Source organism: Pongo abelii, chromosome 13 (genome assembly GCF_028885655.2).
Source record: "Pongo abelii isolate AG06213 chromosome 13, NHGRI_mPonAbe1-v2.0_pri, whole genome shotgun sequence".
NCBI lineage: Eukaryota > Metazoa > Chordata > Mammalia > Primates > Hominidae > Pongo > Pongo abelii.
Window position 1 is genome coordinate 36,780,524 of NC_071998.2, and position 22,846 is coordinate 36,803,369.

The 22,846-nt window shown below is 36.9% G+C and overlaps 1 protein-coding gene across 1 annotated transcript; it reads left to right on the plus strand.

Annotated features, from left to right (window-relative positions):
- Window positions 1-13,605: 13,605 nt before the first annotated feature.
- On the plus strand, window positions 13,606-18,003 carry KLHL9 (kelch like family member 9). Its single transcript, XM_009244387.4, has one exon. It carries the CDS (start codon window positions 14,178-14,180, stop codon window positions 16,029-16,031), a length of 1,854 nt encoding a protein of 617 aa, XP_009242662.1. The 5' UTR covers window positions 13,606-14,177; the 3' UTR covers window positions 16,032-18,003.
- Window positions 18,004-22,846: the final 4,843 nt, after the last annotated feature.

Genomic DNA, 22,846 nt, shown 5'->3' on the forward strand with positions numbered 1-22,846 from the left:
AGATGCAGCATGGAGTAATTTATTGCCAAAAAAAAAGAAAACGAATATTTTGAAGGCTAGGTGCAGAACAGACAGTACACCCTGAGACAGAGAGGATTCAGGGCAGGCTGCTAGTAAGGATGAGAAAGTAAAGACTAGTAATAGGGAGACTCCCTTCATGGGAATCTTCCATGATTATCCATAAGGAGGCGGGAAGAGGCGTTACTAGTAAGCATGTTCTTGGTTGTCCTCTGGGTGCACATGTGCAGTAACTGTATATGCTTGTTGTAACATTGTATGTCTCATTAGCATCTTAAATCTTCCACCCACGGGTTTATTCTTTACTATTATAATGAGCAAAGGGTCATTCTGAGGACAAGTAAAATCAAAATGTGCATTCTCTCTACAGGGGAACTACAGCTTTGCTTGAATGAGTTCAATTACAATGTTAATGCTGAAGCTTATTGTGGTGATGGTATGGTCACCAAGGTTGTGACATCCTGATGACATCGTTCCTTCCCTGACTACCTATCCTGCCTCATCATGAAATGAAGGAGAGAAGTAAAGTAGGACCTGGAAAAGGATATGAATTAATTTTTATCTGCATAGCTTTCCATTTTTGGAAATATGTATGTCTATAGATAGATTTCATGGATTTGATGTATTGAAAAATCATATTAGTATATTTAATATTTATTTTAAATTATGACATCAAATTATTTATAATGATAACATCATTATTTTGGTTAATACTATCTTAACTGTCATTAAACTGCTCTATGGGTTGAAATCATCTACTACAGTAGAAAAACAGATGGAATTGGTGACCTTAGTGAAGTTGACTTGGTAGAATTTACAAGCAGAAACTGTATTGGAGTAGGTGGAAAGGTTAAAAAAAAAAAAGAAAAATTCCTATTACCATTTTTTGGCCTGGGGAGTCACTTTCCTTCTTTCATGTTTATCATATTCAGATTTGCATTTGTTTTCCCTTCTCTTCATCATATCCAAATGCAATGACAATTTATAAAAACATTAATTTGGAGAAAGAATAAAAGGATGTATTGAAAATGATGGAAAATAATGATATGAGCTCTTTATGTTTCCATTTGTACTTCCCTATGTTGTTATTTACCTTAAGATAAAACAGAAAGTAATTCAGAAGCAGCCATACAGCACTTGACCAGAAAAATACTAAAATAAAAAAAGAATATATGAATTATTTAGACGCTGAAACCAGTAAAAAAAAAAGCAGACTAATTTCATCTAGCAGCATTGCTGGACCTTACTGTCTTAAATTTTCACCTTGAGACAGATAATAACAAACCATGAAGTTCAGTAGAAATGCACTGACTAACTGATCTAGGGACATTTAGTAGTTACTACAATGTAATCTTATTTTTCTTTTCTATATTTAATTTTATTTTATTTTAGGTTCTGGGATACATGTGCAGAACATGCAGGTTTGTCACATAGGTAAACGTGTGCCATGGTGGTTTGCTGGACCTATCAACCCATCACCTAGGTATTAAGCATCACATGCATTAGCTATTTATCCTGATGCTCTCCCTCCCCATGCCTTCCAATGTTGTTTCCCTTCCTGTGTCCATGTGTTCTCATTTTTCAGCTCCCATATATGAGTGAGAAAATGTGATGTTTAATTTTCTGTTCCTGTTAGTTTGCTAAGGATAATGGCTTCCAGCTCCATCCATTGTCCCTGCAAAGGACATGATCTCATTCCTTTTCATGGCTACATAGCATTCCATAGGGTATATGTATCATGTTTCTTTACAATCTATAATTGATGGGCATTTGAGTTGATTCTATGTATTTGCTATTGTGAATAGTGCTGCAATAAACATACACATGCATGTATCTTTATAACAGAATAACTTATATTCCTTTCAGTATATATCTAGTAATCAGATTGCTGGGTCAAATGGTATTTCTGGTTCTAGATCCTTGAGGAATCACCACACTGTTTTCCACAATGATTGAACTAATTTACGTTCCCACCAACAGTGTAAAAGCATTCCTATTTCTCCACAGCTTCGCCAGCATCTGTTATTTCTTGAGATTTTTAATAATCGCCATTCTGACTGGGGTGAGATGGTATCTCATTATGGTTTTAATTTGTATTTCTCTAATGATCAGTGGTGTTGAGCTTTTTTTTCATATGGTTCTTGGCCATATAAATGACTTCTTGGAGATGTGTCTGTTCATATCCTTTGCCCACTTTGTGACAGGGTTGTTTGGCTTTTTTTTTTTTCTTTTGAAATTGGTTTAAGCCCCTTGTGGATTCTGGATATTAGACCTTTGTCAGATTGATAGATTGCAAAAAATTTCTCCCATTACCTAGGTTGTCTGTTGACTCAGATGATAGTTTCTTTTGCTGTGCAAACGCTCTTTAGTTTAATCAGATTCCATTTGTCAATTTTTGCTTCGGTTGCAACTGCTTTTGATGTTTTTGTCAGGAAATCTTTTCCCATACCTATGTACTGAATGGTATTGCCTAGATTTTCTTCTTTGGTTTTTTTTTTTTAATTATTTTACTTTAAGTTCTAGAATACATGTGCAGAACATGCAGGTTTGTTACATAGATATACATGTGCCATGGTGATTTCCTGCACCTATAAACCCATTATCTACAATAGGTATTTCTCCTAATGCTATCCCTCCTCTAACACCCCACCCCTTCGACAGGCCCCAGTGTGTGATGTTCCCCTCCCTGTGTCCATGTGTTCTCATTGTTCAACTCCCACTTATGAGTGAGAACATGCAGTGTTTGGTTTTCTGTTCCTGTGTTAGTTTGCTGAGAATGCTTTCCAGTTTTATCCATGTCCCTATAAAGGACATGAACTCATTCTTTTTTATGGATGTCTAGTATTCCATGGCGTGTATCTGCCACATTTTCTTTATGCAGTTTATCATTGATGGGCATTTGAGTTGGTCCCAAGTTTTCGCTATTGTAAATAGTGCTGCAATAAACATATGTGTGCATGTGTCTTTATAGTAGAATGATTAATAATCCTTTGGGTATATACCCAGTAATGTGATTGCTGGATCAAATGGTATTTTAGAACTTTGAGGAATCACTACACTGTCTTCCACAGTAGTTGAACTAATTTATACTCCCACCAACAGCGTAAAACCATTCCTATTTCTCCACATCCTCCCCAGCATCTAGGGTTTTTATAGTTTTGGGTGTTACATTTAAGTCTTTAATCCATCTTGAGTTAATTTTTGGATAATGTGTAAGGAAGGGGTCCAGTTTACAGTTTTCTCATATGGCTAGCCAGTTTTCTCATTTATTGGAGAGGAAATCCTTTCCCCACTGTTTGTTTTTGTAAGGTTTGTTGAAGATCAAATGGTTGTAGATGTCTGGCCTTATTTCTGAGATCTCTACTCTGTTTCATTGGTCTATGTGTCATTTTTGGTACAAGTGCCATGCTGTTTTGGTTACTGTAGCCTTGCAGTATAGTTTGAAGTCAGGTAGCATGATGCCTCTAGCTTTTTCCTTTTTGCATAGGATTGTCTTGGCTGCATGGGCTCTTTTTGGTTCCATATACATTTTAAAGTAGGTTTTTCTAATTCTGTGAAGAATGTCAATGGTAGTTCAGTGGGAACAGCATTGAATCTGTAAATTACTTCGAGTAGTATGGCCATTTTCATGATATCGATTCTTCCTACCATGAGCATGGAATGTTTTTCCATTTGTTTGTGTCCCCTCTTATTTCCTTGACCAGTGGTTTGTAGTTCTCCTTGAAGAATTTCTCCACATCCTTTGTTAGCTGTATTCCTAGGTATTTTATTCTCTTTGTAGTAATTGTGAATGGGAGTTCATTCATGATTTGCTCTCTGCTTGTCTATTTTTCGTGTATATGAATGCTTGTAATTTTTGCACATCTATTTTTGTATCCTGAGACTTTGCTGAAGTTGCTTATCAGCTTAAGGAGCTTTTAGGCTGAGACAATATAGGATTATGTGGTCTGCAAACAGTCAATTTCACTTCCTCTCTTCCTGTTTGAATACCATTTATTTATCTTGCCTGCTTGCCCTGGCCAGAACTTTCAATACTATGCTGAATAGGAGTGATGAGAGAGGGCATCCTTGTCTTATGCTGGTTTTCAAAGGGAATGCTTCCAGCTTTTGCCCATTCAGTATGATATTAGCTTTGGGTTTGTCAGAAATGGCTCTTATTATTTTGAGATATGTTCCATCAATACATAGTTCATTGAGAGTTTTTAACATGAAGGGATGTTGAATTTTATAAAGGCCTTTCCTGCATCTATTGAGATAATCACGTGGTTTCTGTTGTCAGTTCTGTTTACATGATGGATTACATTTATTGATTTGCATATGTTGAACCAGCATTGCATCCCAAGGATGAAGCTGACTTGATCATGGTGGATAAGCCTTTTGATGTGCTGCTGGATTTGGTTTGCAGTATTTTATTGAGGATCTTCTCATCGATGTTCATCAGGGATACTGGTCTGAAGTTTTCTTTTTTTATTGTGTCTCTGCCAGGTTTTGGTATCGAGATAATGCTGGCCTCATAAAATGGGTTAGGGAGCTGGTACCATTCCTTCTGAAACTATTCCAAAGTAACATTCCTTCTGAAACTATCCCAATTTTTTTTTGAATTTGGAGTGGTGAGAGATGGCATCCTTTTCTTATGCTGGTTTTCAAAGAGAATGCTTCCAGCTTTTGCCCACTCAGTATGATATTAGCTTTGGGTTTGTCAGAAATGGCTTTTATTATTTTGAGATATGTTCCATGAATACACAGTTTATTGAGAGTTTTTAACATGAAGGTCCAATTTTTTTGAAATAGTATCAGAAGGAATGGTACCAGCTCCTCTTTGTACCTCTGGTAGAATTTAGTTGTAAATCCATCTGGTAATAAGCTTTCTTTTTGGTTGATAGGCTATTTATTACTGCCTCCATTTCAGAACATGTTATTGGTCTATTCAGGGATTCGACTTCTTTCTGGTTTAGTCTTGGGAGGGTGTATGTATCCAGAAATTTATCCATTTCTTCTAGATTTTTTAGTTTATTTGCATAGAGGTGTTTATAGTATTCTCTGATGGTTGTTTGTATTTCTGTGGGGTCAGTGGTGATATGCCCTTTATCATTTTTTTATTGTGTCTATTTGATTCTCCTCCCTTTTCTTCTTTATTAGTCTAGCTAGCAGTCTATTTTATTATTTTTTTCAAAAAAACAGCTCCTAGATTCATTGATTTTTGAAGGTTTTGTTGTGTCTCTATATCCTTCAATTTCCTCTGATTTTAGTTATTCCTTGTCTTCTGCTAGCTTTTGGATTTGTTTGCTCTTGCTTTTCTATATCTTTTAGTTGTGATGTTAGAATGTCAATTTGAGATCTTTCCAGCTTTCTAATGTGGGCATTTAGTGCTATAAATTTCCCTCTAAACCCTGCTTTAGCTGAATTCCAGAGATTCTGATATGTTGTCTCTTTATTCTCATTGGTTTCAGAGACACATAACCATCAGATTCTCCAAGGTTGAAATGAAGGAAAAAATGTTAAAGGCAGCCACAGAGAAAGGCCAGGTGACCTACAAAGGGAAGCCCATAAGACTAACAGGGAACCTTTCAGCAGAAACCCTATAGGCCAGAAGAGAGGAGGGCCAATATTCAACATTCCTAAAGAAAAGAATTTCCAACCCAGAATTTCTTATCCGGCCAAACTAAGCTTCATAAGTGAAGAAGAAGTAAAATCTTTTTCAGACAAGCAAATGTTGAGGGAATTCATAACCACCAGGCCTGTCTTGCAAGAGCTCCTGAAGGAAATACTAAATATGGAAAGGAAAAAACGGTACCAGCCACTACATAAACACACTGAAGTACAAAGACCAAGGACACTATAAAGAAACTGCATCAACTAATCTGCATAATAACCAGTTAGCACCATGATGATAGGATCAAATTCACACATAAAAATGTTAAACTTAAATGTAAATGGGCTAGATGCCCCAATTAAAAGACACAGACTGGCAAATTGGATAGAGTCAAAACCTATCAGTGTGCTGTTCAAGAGACCCATCTCACCTGCAAAGACACACAGAGGCTCAAAATAAAGGGATGGAGGAAAATTTACCAAGAGAATGGAAAGCAGAAGAAAGCAGGGGTTGCAATCCTACTTTCTGACAAAACAGACTTTAAACCAACAAAGATAAAAAAAAAAATAAGGCAACTAAGGGCATTACCTAATGGTAAAGGGATCAACTCAACAAGAAGAACTAAGAATTCTAAATATACATGCACCCAATACAGGAGCACCCACATTCATAAAACTAGTTTTTAGAGACCTACACGGAGACTTAGACTCCCACACAATAATAGTGGGAGACTTTAACAGCCCACTGTCAATATTAGACAGATCATCGAGATAATTAACAAAGATATTCAGGACTTGAACTCAGTTTGGATCAGGTGGGCCTGACAGATGTCTACATAACTCTCCACCCCAAATCAACAGAATATACATTCTTCTCAGTGCCACGTAGCACTGCCTCTAAAATTGATCGCATAATTGGAAGCAAAACATTCCTCAGCAAATGCAAAAAAAACTGAAATAGTAACAAACAGTTTCTCAGACCACACTGCAATCAAATTAGAACTCAAGATTAAGAAACTAACTCAAACCCACACAATTACATGGAAATTGAACAACCTGCTCCGGAAAGACTCCTGGGTAAATAAAGAAATTAAGGCAGAAATCAAGAAGTTCTTTGAAACCAATGAGAACAACGTAATCTGATGGAAGCAAAATCATCATAAAATCCCCTGTGGCCAGCTTAGAAACTTAAAGCATAAAAAGTATTCAGCAATTTAATGAATTGAATTCAATGTAGATATAATCCACATCTGGAAAAATAAAATTTCTCTTGCTATTGAACATAAAAATTTTGGAAACGATAATTTACCCAACCCCTGCCCACGCTCACACACTGAACATAAATTTTTGCTCCTATCATCTGGAGGCTATGAAAATATTGACGTTAGTACCAGATCAAAAAAAGAGGAGATCACTGCTGACAACCTAATTCAATCACAGCAACACTCTGTTGTCTTGGCCAATTGACTGTTTGAAGGACAAAAGCAATCACCTTCCAATAATGATGTGCCAAAATTTCTAAATTGTGATGAGCTGACTCCTGCCAGCACATTTAGAGGGAGTTAGGGAGGGTTAAATTGGAAGACAGGTGGCTGTGTGCACATTAAGCCAGAGGGTCAGATTAAAGATGTGGTCTCTAACTTGAGGGGTGAGGAGGTGCTGGGGAAAGAATAAAAATGTTGTGGTTTTGGGGATTAGGATTGATATACCCACATCTGACTTACTACCACTGTTCGTAGAAAGCAGAGACATCAATTAGGCAAGGTAAAGAAAAGGGCCTAAATATCACTTTCCATTATTCTGAATTAATTATTGGAACACAGATACATCAGGAATGAGAGTACTTGGAAAAGATGAGAACATCATTAGATTTAGAGAACAGGCAAGGCAGGTCAGGGGAGACAGCAGGGCCTAGGGCTTCTAACCAAAGGTCACAAATAATTTATCTGAGTGTGAGAGAGGTCTTCAGAGTAAAATCCCAAACATTGTGATTCAGGGTTATGAATGGGCTGATGAAGGGAGTTCAGCACACTTGAACAGGACAGCCTTTCAATACTTTTTCATCAGCCACTTCCCCATCCCATCTCAGGTGAACCTGGGGACAAGTTTCTGTCTTGTGTAGAGCCAACATTGAAAGCAATGGCGAGCCCCTGGAAAAACTTTGATCTGATATGTACACATAGACAGATATAGATAAATATAGATATAGATAGGTAAATACAGATTAGATATCAGGTTAATAATAGCTATTTAGATAGATGAAATATATATATGTATTGGCTTGGATCCCACTAGTCTTTGGAAGTCTTAAGATATTCCAGGAATTTTTTCTAGCAAATTGTTTTTTAAAAAGCAACTCATTTTTGAAAGTATAACACACAGAATGAAAGTATACATGTCTTACGCACACAGTGACATGGTTCCTCACACACTGAATATATTGTGAAAGTAGCAGCATGTCAGAAACAGTTTTCTCAGGACTTAGAAGCCTCTCTAGTGCTCTGTGCCAGTCAGTACCTAAGTAAGACCAACTCTTCTGCCTCTGCCCTGGGGATAGACACTCTCGCTTCTAACAGCAGTGATTATTTTTGCTAGGCACAGTTTCATCCATTTCGTATTTATTAATCTGATTGTTACAATATCCTATGAGATCAATACTATTATTCTTCCCATATTACAGATGAGGAAACTAGGGAGTATAATGTTCATGGTACTTGCCATGGTCATATTGCTATTAAATAGCAGAGCTGGAATCCAAACCAGGAACTCTGGCTCTAGAGTCATACCCTTTAGTCACTAAATTGTGCTGTCTAAAATAGCATGGCAAGCTCGATCAACAGTCTGAATCAATACAATTAGATGTGCTTAGAGAAATAACCACTAACCACCACATAGCACTTTGTAGATTGTTCTGCACATACCTTTTGACTTCCTCCTACTTACGGCTCAGACCCTGTGAGCAGGCATCAATCTCTGAGAGAAAAAGACTTGCCCAAAGGCCACAGCTAAAAAGGAGAAGATTTGAACTGAGAACAGTTTGGGGTCTATTATTTTCTTCACCATTTCACAAAGGACAGGAGAAGACAGACCAAGAGGATTTCATGAGTAATCCTTTTCTCCAGCGAGGCCAGCTAGGCGCTCTGGACATGGTTGGTGCTAAACTTGTAAGAAGTCCTATTCAGGCCCTGTCTCTTGACTGAAGATTTATGTGTTACTCAACCCCTCAGAATCCTTGCGGTACCTGAGTTCTTCACTGCACTTATGCAGGTGACAGGAGGTCTATCTGTGACCCAGACAGATGCCATAGGCAGGTAAGACAATAATTGAGGAAATGAGTGAAGCACAGAGTGAGTAGGGCAGATGCTGTGAGTTTGGGTCTCCAACAGGGTAACTTGTGAAGAAGAGAAAGGAAGAAGAGAAAGAAAGAAGAACCTAACCTATCTTGATAGCCCACAACCTTGGGGAAACATGATATCCACTGAGTGCATGAAGTTTCCTATCAGCACACCTAGACTCAAATCCTAACTCTGCCAATCGCTTGTGCACTCTACGTGGATCACCTTTTCTCTCAGCATCCTGCTTTCTTCATTGATAAAGTAAGCTTGATAGTATTACTATTTACACTGTAACTGGTGGATTAAAACATGTAACATATTATTTATTTTATAGATGGCACATATGTATTTTATAGATGGCACATAATCAATAGATTTTTTCTTTCTTTCCCTGTTCTTTCTTAACACTGATGAAAGAAATGAAAAACAATGTTTTCTTTTAATGCCTTCTTAGTATTGAGTGCTCTCTTCAATTCTGCATTCGTGACAAACAACAAAGTCTAACTTAGATACATTAAACACAGAGAAAAGAACACTGTACATACAGGCAGAACCAGCTATGAATCCTATCTCTGCCCCTCACCATTCACTAAATGGATGTCTTAAAGACATCACTTATCAATACTGATCTGCAGATCACTCCTCATATCATCTCTGCTAAGAGAGAAATTTATAAAATGCTACCAAAGTATGAGTGGGTTTTATGAATAGGCAGTAGAGAATAGGAAACCAGTGAATCAATAAACTCACAACGTGGTGGTTTGCAGACATTGTCTGCATGGCAGCTGAATATACTTCCCTAGAAGTATCCCCATCTGGTCAGAGATGGCCTTTACTGCAATGGCCATCCTTGTCCAGCCTTACTTAGGTTTCAGTATTTTTGCAGAATTAGCATCCCTGGTGTACGAAGAATGTGATAAATGAGCTCTCTGAGCAGTCATCTACGCTCTCTCTGAAGAGCATTTGGATTTTATTTATCCACATTAATAAAGAGAGCCCATTTGTTTGACAGAAAGAAGTAGGATTTCAAACTCATTTTCCTTAAGTTTTGCGTGGTCTCAATTGTCTGGCAATAGGAGAAATGTAAAGGAAAATAACAGTTATGTGTAAACAAAATCGACAAAGTTGTATCATAGGGAATATAGCTAACATCTACATAAAGGGTTTATATATACTTTTAAGAGGGGCGTATAAAAGCATAATTCATAAGAACAATAAAAACTACAATTAATGCCACAAAATGAAATCTAAATAGAATTAAGAACAGCAAGTGAAGCAAATGGAAAGACATTATAGCCCACTAGTACTCAAAAACTATTAAACAATTATTCCTGAAATTTTAGATTATTAAATAAGCAGTTAGACAATATAGCCTATGAAATAAAGTATTAATTTTATATGCTTTGTGCCATTATATCCATTCCCTGAAATCAATCCTAAATAAAAGTTTGTAGAAAGGTTACAAAATTATATCCGATAATACAAACACACATTTTCTTCCAGGTACTACCTTCTTGCTCTTCTTCCATTCACAGATAAACTTCTAAAAGAAGTTTCCATCCACTGTGTCTCCAACCTCTCCTGCTATTTACTCTAGTCAATATATTCCAATCTGGATTTTGCCAAATTAATTCTGGCAAACCAGCCCTTTCTTTTCCTAAATGTAAAACATCATGTTTTAAACGCATTTCTTCCCTTAAACACCCTCTTATCACAATTTTCTCCTGGTTGTCCTCCTATTTTGCTCCTGGATGTCCTCCTATCATTTCATTCAAATGTTCTTTTCAGGCTCCTCACTCTGTTCACTACACTAAGATGTAAAGGTCCTCAAGATTCAGGTTTTGGTCTTCTGATTCACCACTCAATTTCTACCAGATCTCATCCATCCTTGGGCCTTCAGGAAAAAGGTATAGCCCAGCTCCCAAATGAATATCTCTAGCCATGCACTCTAAATTCCAGAACTGTGCATCCAATTTTCAAGGCTTAAAGTCTTCCAGTTTCTGATGACAAAAACCACTTTTCTTTTGCCTATGGTTTGAGTTTATGATAGAGTTGAAATTAATTAATTGGTTGATTAATAGTTTTATTTCTCCCTCAGCAAAAAGTTTCAAGAGGGCTGAAGCTGTATTTCCTTTATTCACTTTTCTATCCTGAAAACAGTCACATATCAAGTGTTTCATACAGTGTGAATGGAATGAATGAACTGAACTTCACTTGAGGTTGCAAAACCAAACTTGGCATTGATTTATTGAGTAAGGCCAGGTATGGTGGCTCATGCCAGTAATCCCAGCAGTGTGGGAGGCTGAGGTGGGAGGATTGCTTGAGGCTAGGAGTTTGAGGCTGTAGTGAGCTATGATCCTGCCACTGAACTCCAGCTTAGGTGACAGAGCAAGACCTTGTGTGTTTTTTTTTAAATAAACAAATGCAAAATGATCTGAAAGTAAAACTCGAAATAATAAAGAGAATAATTTTCAAAATATAAAGTGAGGGGCCAGGCGTGGTGGCTCACGTCTGTAATCCCAGCACTTTGGGAGGCTGAGACGGGCAGATCACGAGGTCAGGAGTTTGAGAGCAGACTGGCCAGCATGGTGAAACTGTATCTCTACTAAAAATACAAAAAATTAGCCGGGCATGGTGGTGCGCACCTGTAGTCCCAGCTACTCGGGACACTAAAGCAGGAGAATTGCTTGACCCCGGGAGGCAGAGGTTGCAGTGAGCCGAGATCGCACCACTGTACTCCAGCCTGGGTGACAGAGCGAGACTCCGTCAAAACAAAACAAAACAAACAAACAAAATATACATAAAGTGAACACTTTTCAATGTAATTAGCACAGTGTTAAAGGTGAACATTTCATACAAGCAAAAATACTGAATACAATAAATGTAGTAGAATAATTAAGTACATGGGTAAATTAATAATATCATCCATGGTGAGCTAATGCCCCTAAGAACTGGATGCTTTATCATATAGTTGCTTGACATTACCAACAAGTATTGTGACAAATTTGATTCGGTCATTTCATTATGCAGGCAGAAAAGATAGTCTTTTAAAATAACTAAACATATGGGAATATAATGAAAAGTGTCTATAGTAATCATTTCATTAAAACACAAGTCTGTTCCTAAGCTATTAATCTTACTTGCAAGTTTGATGAAAAAAAGAAGGATCTCATGATTTCTTGCTCCAACTTCCTAGGTACAGAGGCTCTATTCTTTCTTTTCCAGATAGAGACTGATTCCTTGGAAGTAGCTCTTCACAGCATTATGGAGTTGTCATGGCCCGAGGGAGCCCTTCCACCCCTAACTCATGCAACAAGCAGGGCTCCAGGACTTCCCAATGCTGATAAAAATTCAGTGAATAATTTCTCCAGGCCAGTTTCATTCCAACCAACCTCTTGTGTTGAATAGGGTGACAATCTGCTGGAGCACCTTGTGGAGGACAGTGGTAGTCTAAGCCTTCTGAATTTTGCTGCTATCCCTTGGAAACAATAGAAAACATTCAAAACAGCTGAACAGCCCATCAATAGGGCACTGGTTAAATAACTTATGATATAACAACTCAGAGGGCAACAACAGAATTGTTTAAAAATATAAATAAGCCCTCTATACTAATTCAGGAAGATCTTGAAGTGAAAAAAGAAAGATGCAGAACAGTGTACATGGTATGCTATCTTTTACATAAAAACGAGGAGCGTGTAAGAAAAACATGACTACATTCTTACTTTGCATATGCATAAAGAACTAGAAGGATTTAAAAGACATAAACTTCAAAATTTGGAAAATGGAAGAAATTGTGTCAAAGTATACATTTATTTGTATGTCAAAATTTAAATTTACCACTAATTAAAGAAATGCAAGTTAATAAAATACAAACGGAAAAGTCAGAAGAAGGGAAAGGCACAAACATTGTTGGTGATAATATTTCGGAAATATTGTCTTGGATCAGCATTTTACTAAATATTATCCGTAACAGGGCTAAAATTTTGCTACCAGATTCTATAAGTTTACTACTGAGTCTATAAAACAATGGAGGATAAGAAGGTACACATTCAGGAACAAACAATGGGCAAAGGAAACTATAGTATGTATAGTTATTGGAAAATTATGTAGCCATTTTTAAAATTGTGGAAAACAAAGGCATTTCAAGCCAAAAATTTAGAATGTATCATTTACATAATAAAGTAACAATCTAGTAAAGACAAATATTTTGCGTTTGAAATTGTAACGAATTTGAAAATATGAACCAAAATTGTAACTGAGGTGTCTATTACATAATGTGGGATAACAATTATTGTTTTGTAGAGGAAAAAAAAATTTAAGCATCCAGGTTTCCTCTCAATTTATACAAATGCCGCACTTCACTGTTATTCAAAAAAACAGAAGCTAGGAAGCGTAAAGCTTTGAAAAATTATGCATTTGGGGAACGTAAGAGCTCAGATACGCGAAAAACTTATATCAAACGTGCAGCATAACATACGTGCACACATTCTGTCCTATTTGGTCCCACATACAAGGCAGTTCTAAGATGCCGGGCTGACGCCCACCCCACACAGCTCCGCTTCCCCAACCCTCGCCCTTCCCGCCTCCCGGGCACTTCCTCCCCCTTTCCCACCCCCACCCTCCCGCCCACTGACGAGGTCTGGAGGCCGCGCAGCCGCAGTAGCCGCTACGGCCGCTCCCACCCCGGGGTATCCTGGGACTAGGCTTTTCCGGAAGGAGCGGCTCGGCGTCGGGGCTAGGCCGGTATTCTAGGCCCAAGCCCAGGCCCAGGCCTGTGTTCCAGGTCCTTGCTCAAAGACAGGCCGGTAGCCCCTGCGACACTCTAGGTACAGCGGAGGGCGCAGCGGGCCGTTCGCTGAGGTGTCCGGACCCGCCGCCGAGCGGGCCGTGTAGCCACAGTACGTGGCGGCGCCTCTTCCTTGCCCGAAGCGGAACTGCTGAAGGAGCGGCAGCGCAGGCCGGACGAGGTGAACCAGGTCATTTAACCCCCTTCAGGTGATGAATCATCTGTCTAATAATCAGATTTGAGGTCCACAGCCCTTTGTGGTCCTGCTACAGGGCGATTTTCAGTGGATGACTGACTGGCGTGGCCTGAGGGGTGCCGCAGTGACTGCCTTCCCTTGATAAGGAAACGAGCTTTCTGTTCTTTGTGGACACCTCGTTGCCTGTAAAACATTCCGGTTATAACTTCTTTATCCGGCTTGTATCTCTGTGCAAGAGGAAAGCTTTCACATGAAAGTGTCCCTTGGTAACGGCGAAATGGGCGTCTCTGCCCATTTGCAGCCTTGTAAGGCAGGAACCACACGCTTTTTTACCAGCAATACTCACAGTTCGGTGGTACTGCAAGGCTTTGATCAGCTTAGAATAGAGGGATTGCTTTGTGATGTGACCCTGGTACCAGGTGATGGAGATGAAATCTTCCCTGTTCACAGAGCTATGATGGCGTCTGCTAGTGATTATTTCAAAGCCATGTTCACAGGTGGAATGAAAGAACAAGATTTGATGTGCATTAAGCTTCATGGGGTGAACAAGGTTGGTCTGAAGAAAATCATTGATTTTATTTATACTGCAAAACTTTCTCTTAATATGGACAATCTTCAGGACACACTTGAAGCTGCTAGCTTTTTACAAATATTACCCGTTTTGGATTTCTGTAAAGTATTCCTTATATCAGGAGTCTCTTTGGATAACTGTGTTGAGGTTGGACGAATTGCTAACACCTACAATCTTATAGAAGTGGATAAATATGTTAATAATTTCATCCTGAAGAACTTTCCTGCTTTATTGAGTACTGGGGAGTTTCTAAAACTCCCTTTTGAACGGCTTGCATTTGTGCTTTCCAGTAATAGTCTTAAGCACTGTACCGAACTTGAACTCTTTAAGGCAGCCTGTCGCTGGCTAAGGTTGGAAGACCCTCGGATGGATTATGCTGCAAAATTAATGAAGAATATTCGATTTCCACTGATGACACCACAGGATCTCATCAATTACGTGCAGACAGTAGATTTCATGAGAACAGACAATACCTGCGTGAATTTGCTTTTGGAAGCTAGCAATTACCAAATGATGCCATATATGCAGCCAGTGATGCAGTCAGATAGAACTGCCATTCGATCTGACTCCACTCACTTGGTTACCTTAGGAGGAGTTTTGAGGCAGCAGCTGGTTGTCAGTAAAGAGTTACGGATGTATGATGAAAGGGCACAAGAATGGAGATCTTTAGCCCCAATGGATGCTCCCCGTTACCAGCATGGTATTGCTGTCATTGGAAACTTTCTTTATGTAGTTGGTGGTCAGAGTAATTATGATACAAAAGGAAAAACTGCTGTTGATACAGTTTTCAGATTTGATCCTCGGTATAATAAATGGATGCAGGTTGCATCATTAAATGAGAAGCGCACATTCTTTCACTTGAGTGCCCTCAAAGGACATTTGTATGCAGTTGGTGGGCGCAGTGCAGCTGGTGAACTGGCCACAGTAGAATGTTACAACCCAAGAATGAATGAGTGGAGCTATGTTGCAAAAATGAGTGAACCCCACTATGGTCATGCTGGAACAGTTTATGGAGGCTTAATGTATATTTCAGGAGGAATTACCCATGACACTTTCCAAAATGAGCTCATGTGTTTTGACCCAGATACAGATAAATGGATGCAAAAGGCTCCAATGACTACAGTCAGAGGTCTGCATTGCATGTGTACAGTTGGAGATAAGCTCTATGTCATTGGTGGCAATCACTTCAGAGGAACAAGTGATTATGATGATGTTCTAAGCTGTGAATACTATTCACCAACCCTTGACCAGTGGACCCCAATTGCCGCAATGTTAAGAGGCCAAAGTGATGTTGGAGTTGCCGTCTTTGAAAATAAAATCTATGTTGTTGGTGGATATTCTTGGAATAATCGTTGTATGGTAGAAATTGTCCAGAAATATGACCCAGAAAAAGATGAGTGGCATAAAGTTTTTGATCTTCCAGAGTCACTTGGTGGCATTCGAGCCTGTACACTCACAGTTTTTCCACCTGAAGAAAACCCTGGGTCACCTTCTAGAGAATCACCTCTTTCAGCACCTTCAGATCATTCTTAGGTCTAAGGTGTAAAACCTTTGCAGTACATGATGGGTGATCTAATACTTCCCCTTCAGTTGTATCTTTTTACAGTGATTGGTACAGTTATTAGATATAAAGGTAACTGATGTTATTTGTCTTGTATGGCTTTTAGTATGTTTATCAAGTGGCTAACAAATGCCTTCTGAAAATGTATTTAACATAGCTGTTAACAAATGAAAAAGATGTAGAAAAATGTTTAGATGTCTTTTTGTGATGTTATATAAAATTGTAGATGACTGTGGTAAATGTGTAATTATGTCCATTATGCTTCAAAGTTGAGTTTTCATCTTTGACTCCAAAATGTCAGAGGGAGGCCGCTCTAACCTAAAAATAACGAAAGGTTGCCAAGTATTAATACTAGTTACCTCCCTCTTTTCATAGTTTTTGACATGTCTGTCAACTTACTCGATTGTGTGGTTGCATTCAGAATATTTGAAGTTTCTTACGTAGACAGAAATAATAAAAATATTAACTAGGAAAAAACAGTATAGCACCAAGCCAGTATTTGGTGTCTCTCTCTAGAGCAAGCAAGAGAGGGAGAAAGGAGGAAAAAATACACATAGTACAAACATACATGCATACACACATATGTACATATGTATACACACACATAATTTGAAAACTGGCACTTCAACGATGCTGAAATTGTTTTTAAATTTAAGTTTCTTTCTTCCACAAAGCAGCCGTTTCTATTCAAATGGGAATTCAGTACCAGAGAATAAATGTCTATATAGTCATACTGAATTTAGATAGATAAGGGCTACAGCATACTAAATCAACAACCAAATTTGTCATGTGACTAAACCGTTACTTCAGATGAAGCTTACATTACTGTTTTCTGCTTGTGTATTTTCTGTGGAGTACTTTTACGCAGATTGGTAAAGTTCAGGTTTCAGAGAACTGCTTTTCTGCAGAAGATTTAGGTTCTTTTTTCCACCTTTTTGGTCAGTAAAACTTAATGAAAAAAGCAAAGAAAAAAATATTCTGAACAAAGCTATAGGGTTTTAAGTTCAGCCTCCCAACTTAGTCATCCTAACATGATTATTTTTTGATTTGGGGTGCTTGCCCTGGTGCTGTTCCAGTCCATGTGCATCCTGAGCTGTGTGATCTGCCTCGAGGCTATGATCTGAGCAAGCAGGAGATACATTTTCTTCTGCATCAAGTGAGGAAAAATGTGCTTTTGGCCATGTCTCAAAGACAGGACCAACTTCAGATTCCCAAAGAAGCCAGCTACAGAGCCTCTGGAACACTATGGTCTTACAAGCAGTACTAAAATCAACCTTCAGCCTCTTCAATACCAAAGGTATCCCTACTGGTTGAGAACAACATGGTAATTTTTAATGGGACTTTTATCAGCAAATGGAGTTACAGGAATTCTCTGTAATGAGTGATTCTGAAGAGGTACTTTCCTGGAATAATTGTCTACCTGAAAAAAATTTTATATATACATTGTGTGTGTGTAACACACACACAGACAACCCCCTATACCTGGAAGATTGTCAGCGTGTAAATCAGGAACAACTTTCTCTTTATTGACAATCCCATAATAAAACTCAGGAACCAAGGCAAAATGAATTGGCTTCTAGGGGTCTGAACCTTACTGCCCATACAAGTGTTGATTCATTTTAATGCTTTTTATTATTTCTGCATTGGCAGAAATTTTCATACTTTCTGGTTTTTTTTTAATTACTCAGTTTTTTATTAAAATAGCACATTTGAGTACATTTGAAAAGTAGAAAAATTAGAAATTATTAACTTTATTGAATAAGCAAGAAGTGCATCCTAATCCTTTGATTATTAATGAGGTTGAATATTTGTGTGTTATGGGTAGCTGTGTTTCTTTGATCAAATGTTCCTGTCCTTTTGCCCTTCTGTTATCTGTTGGAGTTGCTTTGTTTTTCGTATCAAGTTATAGGATCTCTTTATATAATAAATGTAATTTAACTTGCATTTGCTTGCATTTATGTCTTCCCTCAATCTATTGTAGTTTTACAAAGGCAACGCTGTTCAGTTAATTTTTGAGATCAAATTTGTCTTTTTTTTTTTTTTTTGAGACAGGGTCTCACTGTTGCACAGTCTGGAGTGCAATGGCACGATATGTGCTCACTGAAACCTCTGCCTCCCCTGTTCAGGCGATTCTCCCACCTCAGCCTCCCAATTAGCTGGGATTACAGGCATGTACCACCACGCCCGGCTAATTTTGTATTTTTAGTAGAGATGGGGTTAGGGGATAATTTTGATATGGTTTATTTTTTATGTAGTATTTCAGTGCTTATTCTGACATATCAAAGTGGTACTGCCCTGCCTCTATTTTGTACAAGCTTTTCCTTTTATTGAAAAAAAGTACTTTTTATTACGTCTTATGTCTGACCCTGTTGCTTCCTGTTGAAATAAGTATTGCTTTACCAGGTAAACTGCTCTATCTACATCCCCCACCTCCAGCTTCACACACCCTGCCTCTCATTTTTTTGCTTTCCGGTATTCTGCAGTTGACAGTTCTCTTGGTAATCATACAGGTAGGTGACTAATGCTATGCTAATACAGGTTGAGCAACCCTAATCCAAAAATCCAAATTGCTCCAAAATTTAAAACTTTTTGAAGGCCAGCAGGATGCCACAAGTAGAAAATTCCACACCAGACCTCATATGACAGGTTACACTCAAAACACAGTGAAGACTTGTTTCATCCACAACATTATTAAGACTATCATATATAATTACCTTCAGACTACGTGTCTAAAACGTGAAATATAACTGAAGTTTTAAGTAATATTGTTTAGACTTGGGTCCCTCCCCCAGGATACGTCATGTACATGCAAATATTCCAAAATCCAGAACACTTCTGGTCCCAAGCATTTCAGATAAGGGATATTCAACCTGTACTGCTCATTAAACCTGGAGTTCCTTATAGAGAGAAATTTTAGGTGGTTGAAATGATTAAATGGAAAGAGATTTATTTTCATAAGCTGGCAATTTTTGAAAGAAAGTTCAGACTGGAAAAATATTTAGAGGATAAAAACTAAAAGCACATAAAGCATTTTGTTAACATTTCTTGTTTTAGTTTTTCTGATAAGTATTCAAAAATTAACATTTGTTAGCTTTTTTGGTATGTCTATTATAGAAAGTACAGGAAAATAAAAGCAAACAGTAATTTATCAGTGATTCCACATGCTGTGATAATTTCTATTAATACTCAGTATATTTTATATATATATATATATGTACATATGTGCAGGTGTTTGTCAAATATTTTTCAAGTATGCCAGACCTTAGGCTAAAAGCTGGATAATGAAAATAAATCCACCTTCCAAAGACTCCTATTATCATGACTTTCTCTTATTTTTTAAAAAGCTGTATATATTAAAAAATCATAAGGTGTTTTTTTCCTAATTATCAAATGCACATGTATTTAGAAAAACAGATTCCGTTTTTACTCAGATAAATCCAGACTTAAATTTCTTTCCCACTTGCTTACGGTAATATTTATGTAGTTGGCCTGCAAAGCAAACACATTTCACTCATGTTCAGATTTTTGTAATCAAAATTATTTTGTTCTCACTATAAAGGCAGTAAGCTCCTACAGGACATTTTAAAACTACATAAATGTGCCATCCCCAGCTCAACAGATTACAAACAACTGCTGAAAGATTGTGGGGTAAGTTTAACTCTGTAAAACTTCAGCTTTGTCATACATCTATCAGGTTGGGTGTGATCATTAATAATTCTATTTATATCAGATTTGTAAGGAAATAATATAAAGTGATTAGCATAAAATATGCACAGAAGCAGTGAATGATAGTTGTCACTAACAAAGTTGGGATTTTATAATTTTTGACTTTTGCTTCAGCTTAATGATTTTCAGGCTATTCTTTGAAAGTGTTCAGTGTCTGTACAATATTTCATTCCATGAACATGCCAAATTATTCCATTTCCTTATGTGTAGATATTTAAATGTCTACCATAAATTTTCACCATAATAAAGCAAGATGTAATATTCTTACATAAAACTTTGCCCATATCTACTACCCTATGATAAATGCTAAGTAAAATCAGAATCATATAGTGTTAGCTTTTTTAGGGTCTTAAAAAATATTTCCAGGATTATACCATATGCATTTTTAGCAGAACTGTGTTCAGTAACTATTTCAAAGGAAATCTTTGCAGTTCTAGTTATTTCACTGTTTGGATTTACATATCTTTAATTACTAGTTACAATTTCTTGTTTATTGAGCATGTGTATTTTTCATACATAAATCATTTGCTCCTATCTTTTGCAATTGTCCTATTTGCTATAAATACTTTTTTATACTCTACTTTTTTATTCAATTTAATGTGATCAAGTGTGTTCATCTTTTTTGTATGTTGACCTTTCGGTAATATTTTTGTTTTTTTTAATTTGGGGTGTGTGTGTGTGTGGTGGTGGTGGTGGTTGTTATATAGTACTGATGTGGTATTGCTTGTTCTTGATCCTATAGCTCTATAGCTTTGTGATTACTAGTTCTTGACATGTTAGGGTGGCATTTACTGCTTGTCTCCTGTTCAAGTAGCTTTTCTTTCTAGTTAAAATGAGAATGAGATTTTCCTTAAAATTAATAAAATTACCTTTTTATATTGAGATTAATCATTCATTTTTTTTTGAGATGGGGTCTCGCTATGTTGACCAGGCCGTTCTTGAACTCCTGGTCTCCAGTGATCCTCCTATTTCGGCCTCCCGAAGGGCTAGAATTACAGGTGTGAGCCACTGCAACCGGCTATATTAAGATTAATCTTTATTCTCTATTTACAGCAAGTATTTGCCCACTTGTTTTCTGTGAGCAAAAAAATCAGTGTTTTTCCTTTGTAAGGTAGCAGAATTAGTTTTTTTGTGATTTTTAATGCTTTCTTGAATAATTTTCAAATTATCCAATTTTTCCATAACCGCTTTTTGAATATCTTCATTTCCTTGCTGAATTTTTATGCTTTCAAAAAAAATCATAAAATCTTATAGGCAATCAATTTAGAGTATTTTTCTTCACTTCCAATGATCTTTTTTCAAGTTAAATTGTCTTTGATATATACGTATGTGTGTGTGTGTGTGTGTGTTTGTGTATTTCTGCTTTGAATGGGATTTCGTTATGTTATATTCTGAACTCTTGGTAGAAGTAGGAAATATGTGGTTTTAGCATAATGGTTTTCTGTCTACCGACTCTCATTGATTCTTCAGTTTTTTGGTCAATTCTCATATTTTCACCTTAACTAACCATTATCTGCATATTATAAAAGCCAATTTCATATTATTAGTTTAATATGAAACATTAAAGCATGGTTCATACTTCCAGCAAAATTATAGTAGTGACCGAGAAATTGTGTCTTATGCGTAATTTTAATAGGGGTAATTCTAGTTTTAGGATTCCTTTGTTACAGGGAAATATCCTTGATCTTGTTCACGAAGTTCCTCATTAATTAGGAGTCTTAAAAAATTAGGGTTGTATATCTTCATTACAAAATGATTTCTGTACCAGCTGATCCAAATTTTTCTTAGTACCATCCATGGGCTGAAAGAAAGGCTATTTCTTCGCTGTGTGAACAGTGTGTCATTAACTACCCATTTCTTCATTTATTTAGTAAAATTTATTGAGATGATAATTTAATTTTTCTCATGTCAAATACTGAAAAAGAGTCTGTTTTTTAATTGTTTTCAACTATTGGGTTAGAAAGGACTCTTACATATCGCTGAGTGCATCGTCAATTGGTTTACAGTTTAGAATGCAATTTGGCAAAGTAGTAAAATGATCTTTCAAGTTTCATACCTTTTGGACAGTAAGTATATTTCTAGAATTAATAAGTGACAGAAAATAGGCCAGAAATAGGCATCTCAGCATGATACTATTATTTGCTTCCTAATATGACCACATTAGACCTTCCATTAAAATACTTTTAAATGGATTTTTAAAGATTCTTCCCACCTTAATTTTGATAACTTTATCTGCATCCTCTAGTATTCAGTTGTTGAGCATATATTTGAATTTCTGGATGATGATTAGAATAAAAGACTTATATATTCATCAAGGATGACTGAACACATAACTGTTGAATTGTGTACATGAGCCAAATGCACTAGTACACAGAATAGGTCGTTCCTCTGTAACAGTGTCAGAGCAACTGCTTTCCAGGCGCTAATGTTATTCTGCCATCTACTGGTTGAAATTAAAAGTCTTTGTTTAGCTAGATTACATAAAATATATCTCCTTTATCAAAACAACAGTAATAACAAAACCCAGAAATTTTTATAGCACATGTGAAAGTTCAAAGTTGGCAGCTTATATAAATTAAATAAGTGAATATTAAAAACCTTTGGTAATTTTGGGGGTATGGTAGATCAAAAAGAATTATTTTTTATATTACTTAAAAATACAGATTTAAATAGCTATGACCTTTATTTTATTTATAAATTCGTATACATTGAATTTTAAAATCTGCAACATTTCATCTGGATTCTAAGCATTCATACCCACTACTTGCTTTTTCCTTTGAGTGGATTCCCCATACCATTTTTATTTTTAGTTTTTAGCAGACAGCCTCATCACAAAGACATATATAGAGTAAATCTTTTCAACAGAAGAAAGGATGTAATATGCATTATATCCAGTTATAAGTAAATATGACAACCTCATAATATTTAAGAAATTTTTATATTGGTTTGCTTATTTGGGTATGAGGATCACATCATGACTGCTATAGCCACATAATTTTCACCCGGCCAGCCAGACACACATACACATAAGCATATACATGTGTTTGATGTAAAACAGCTT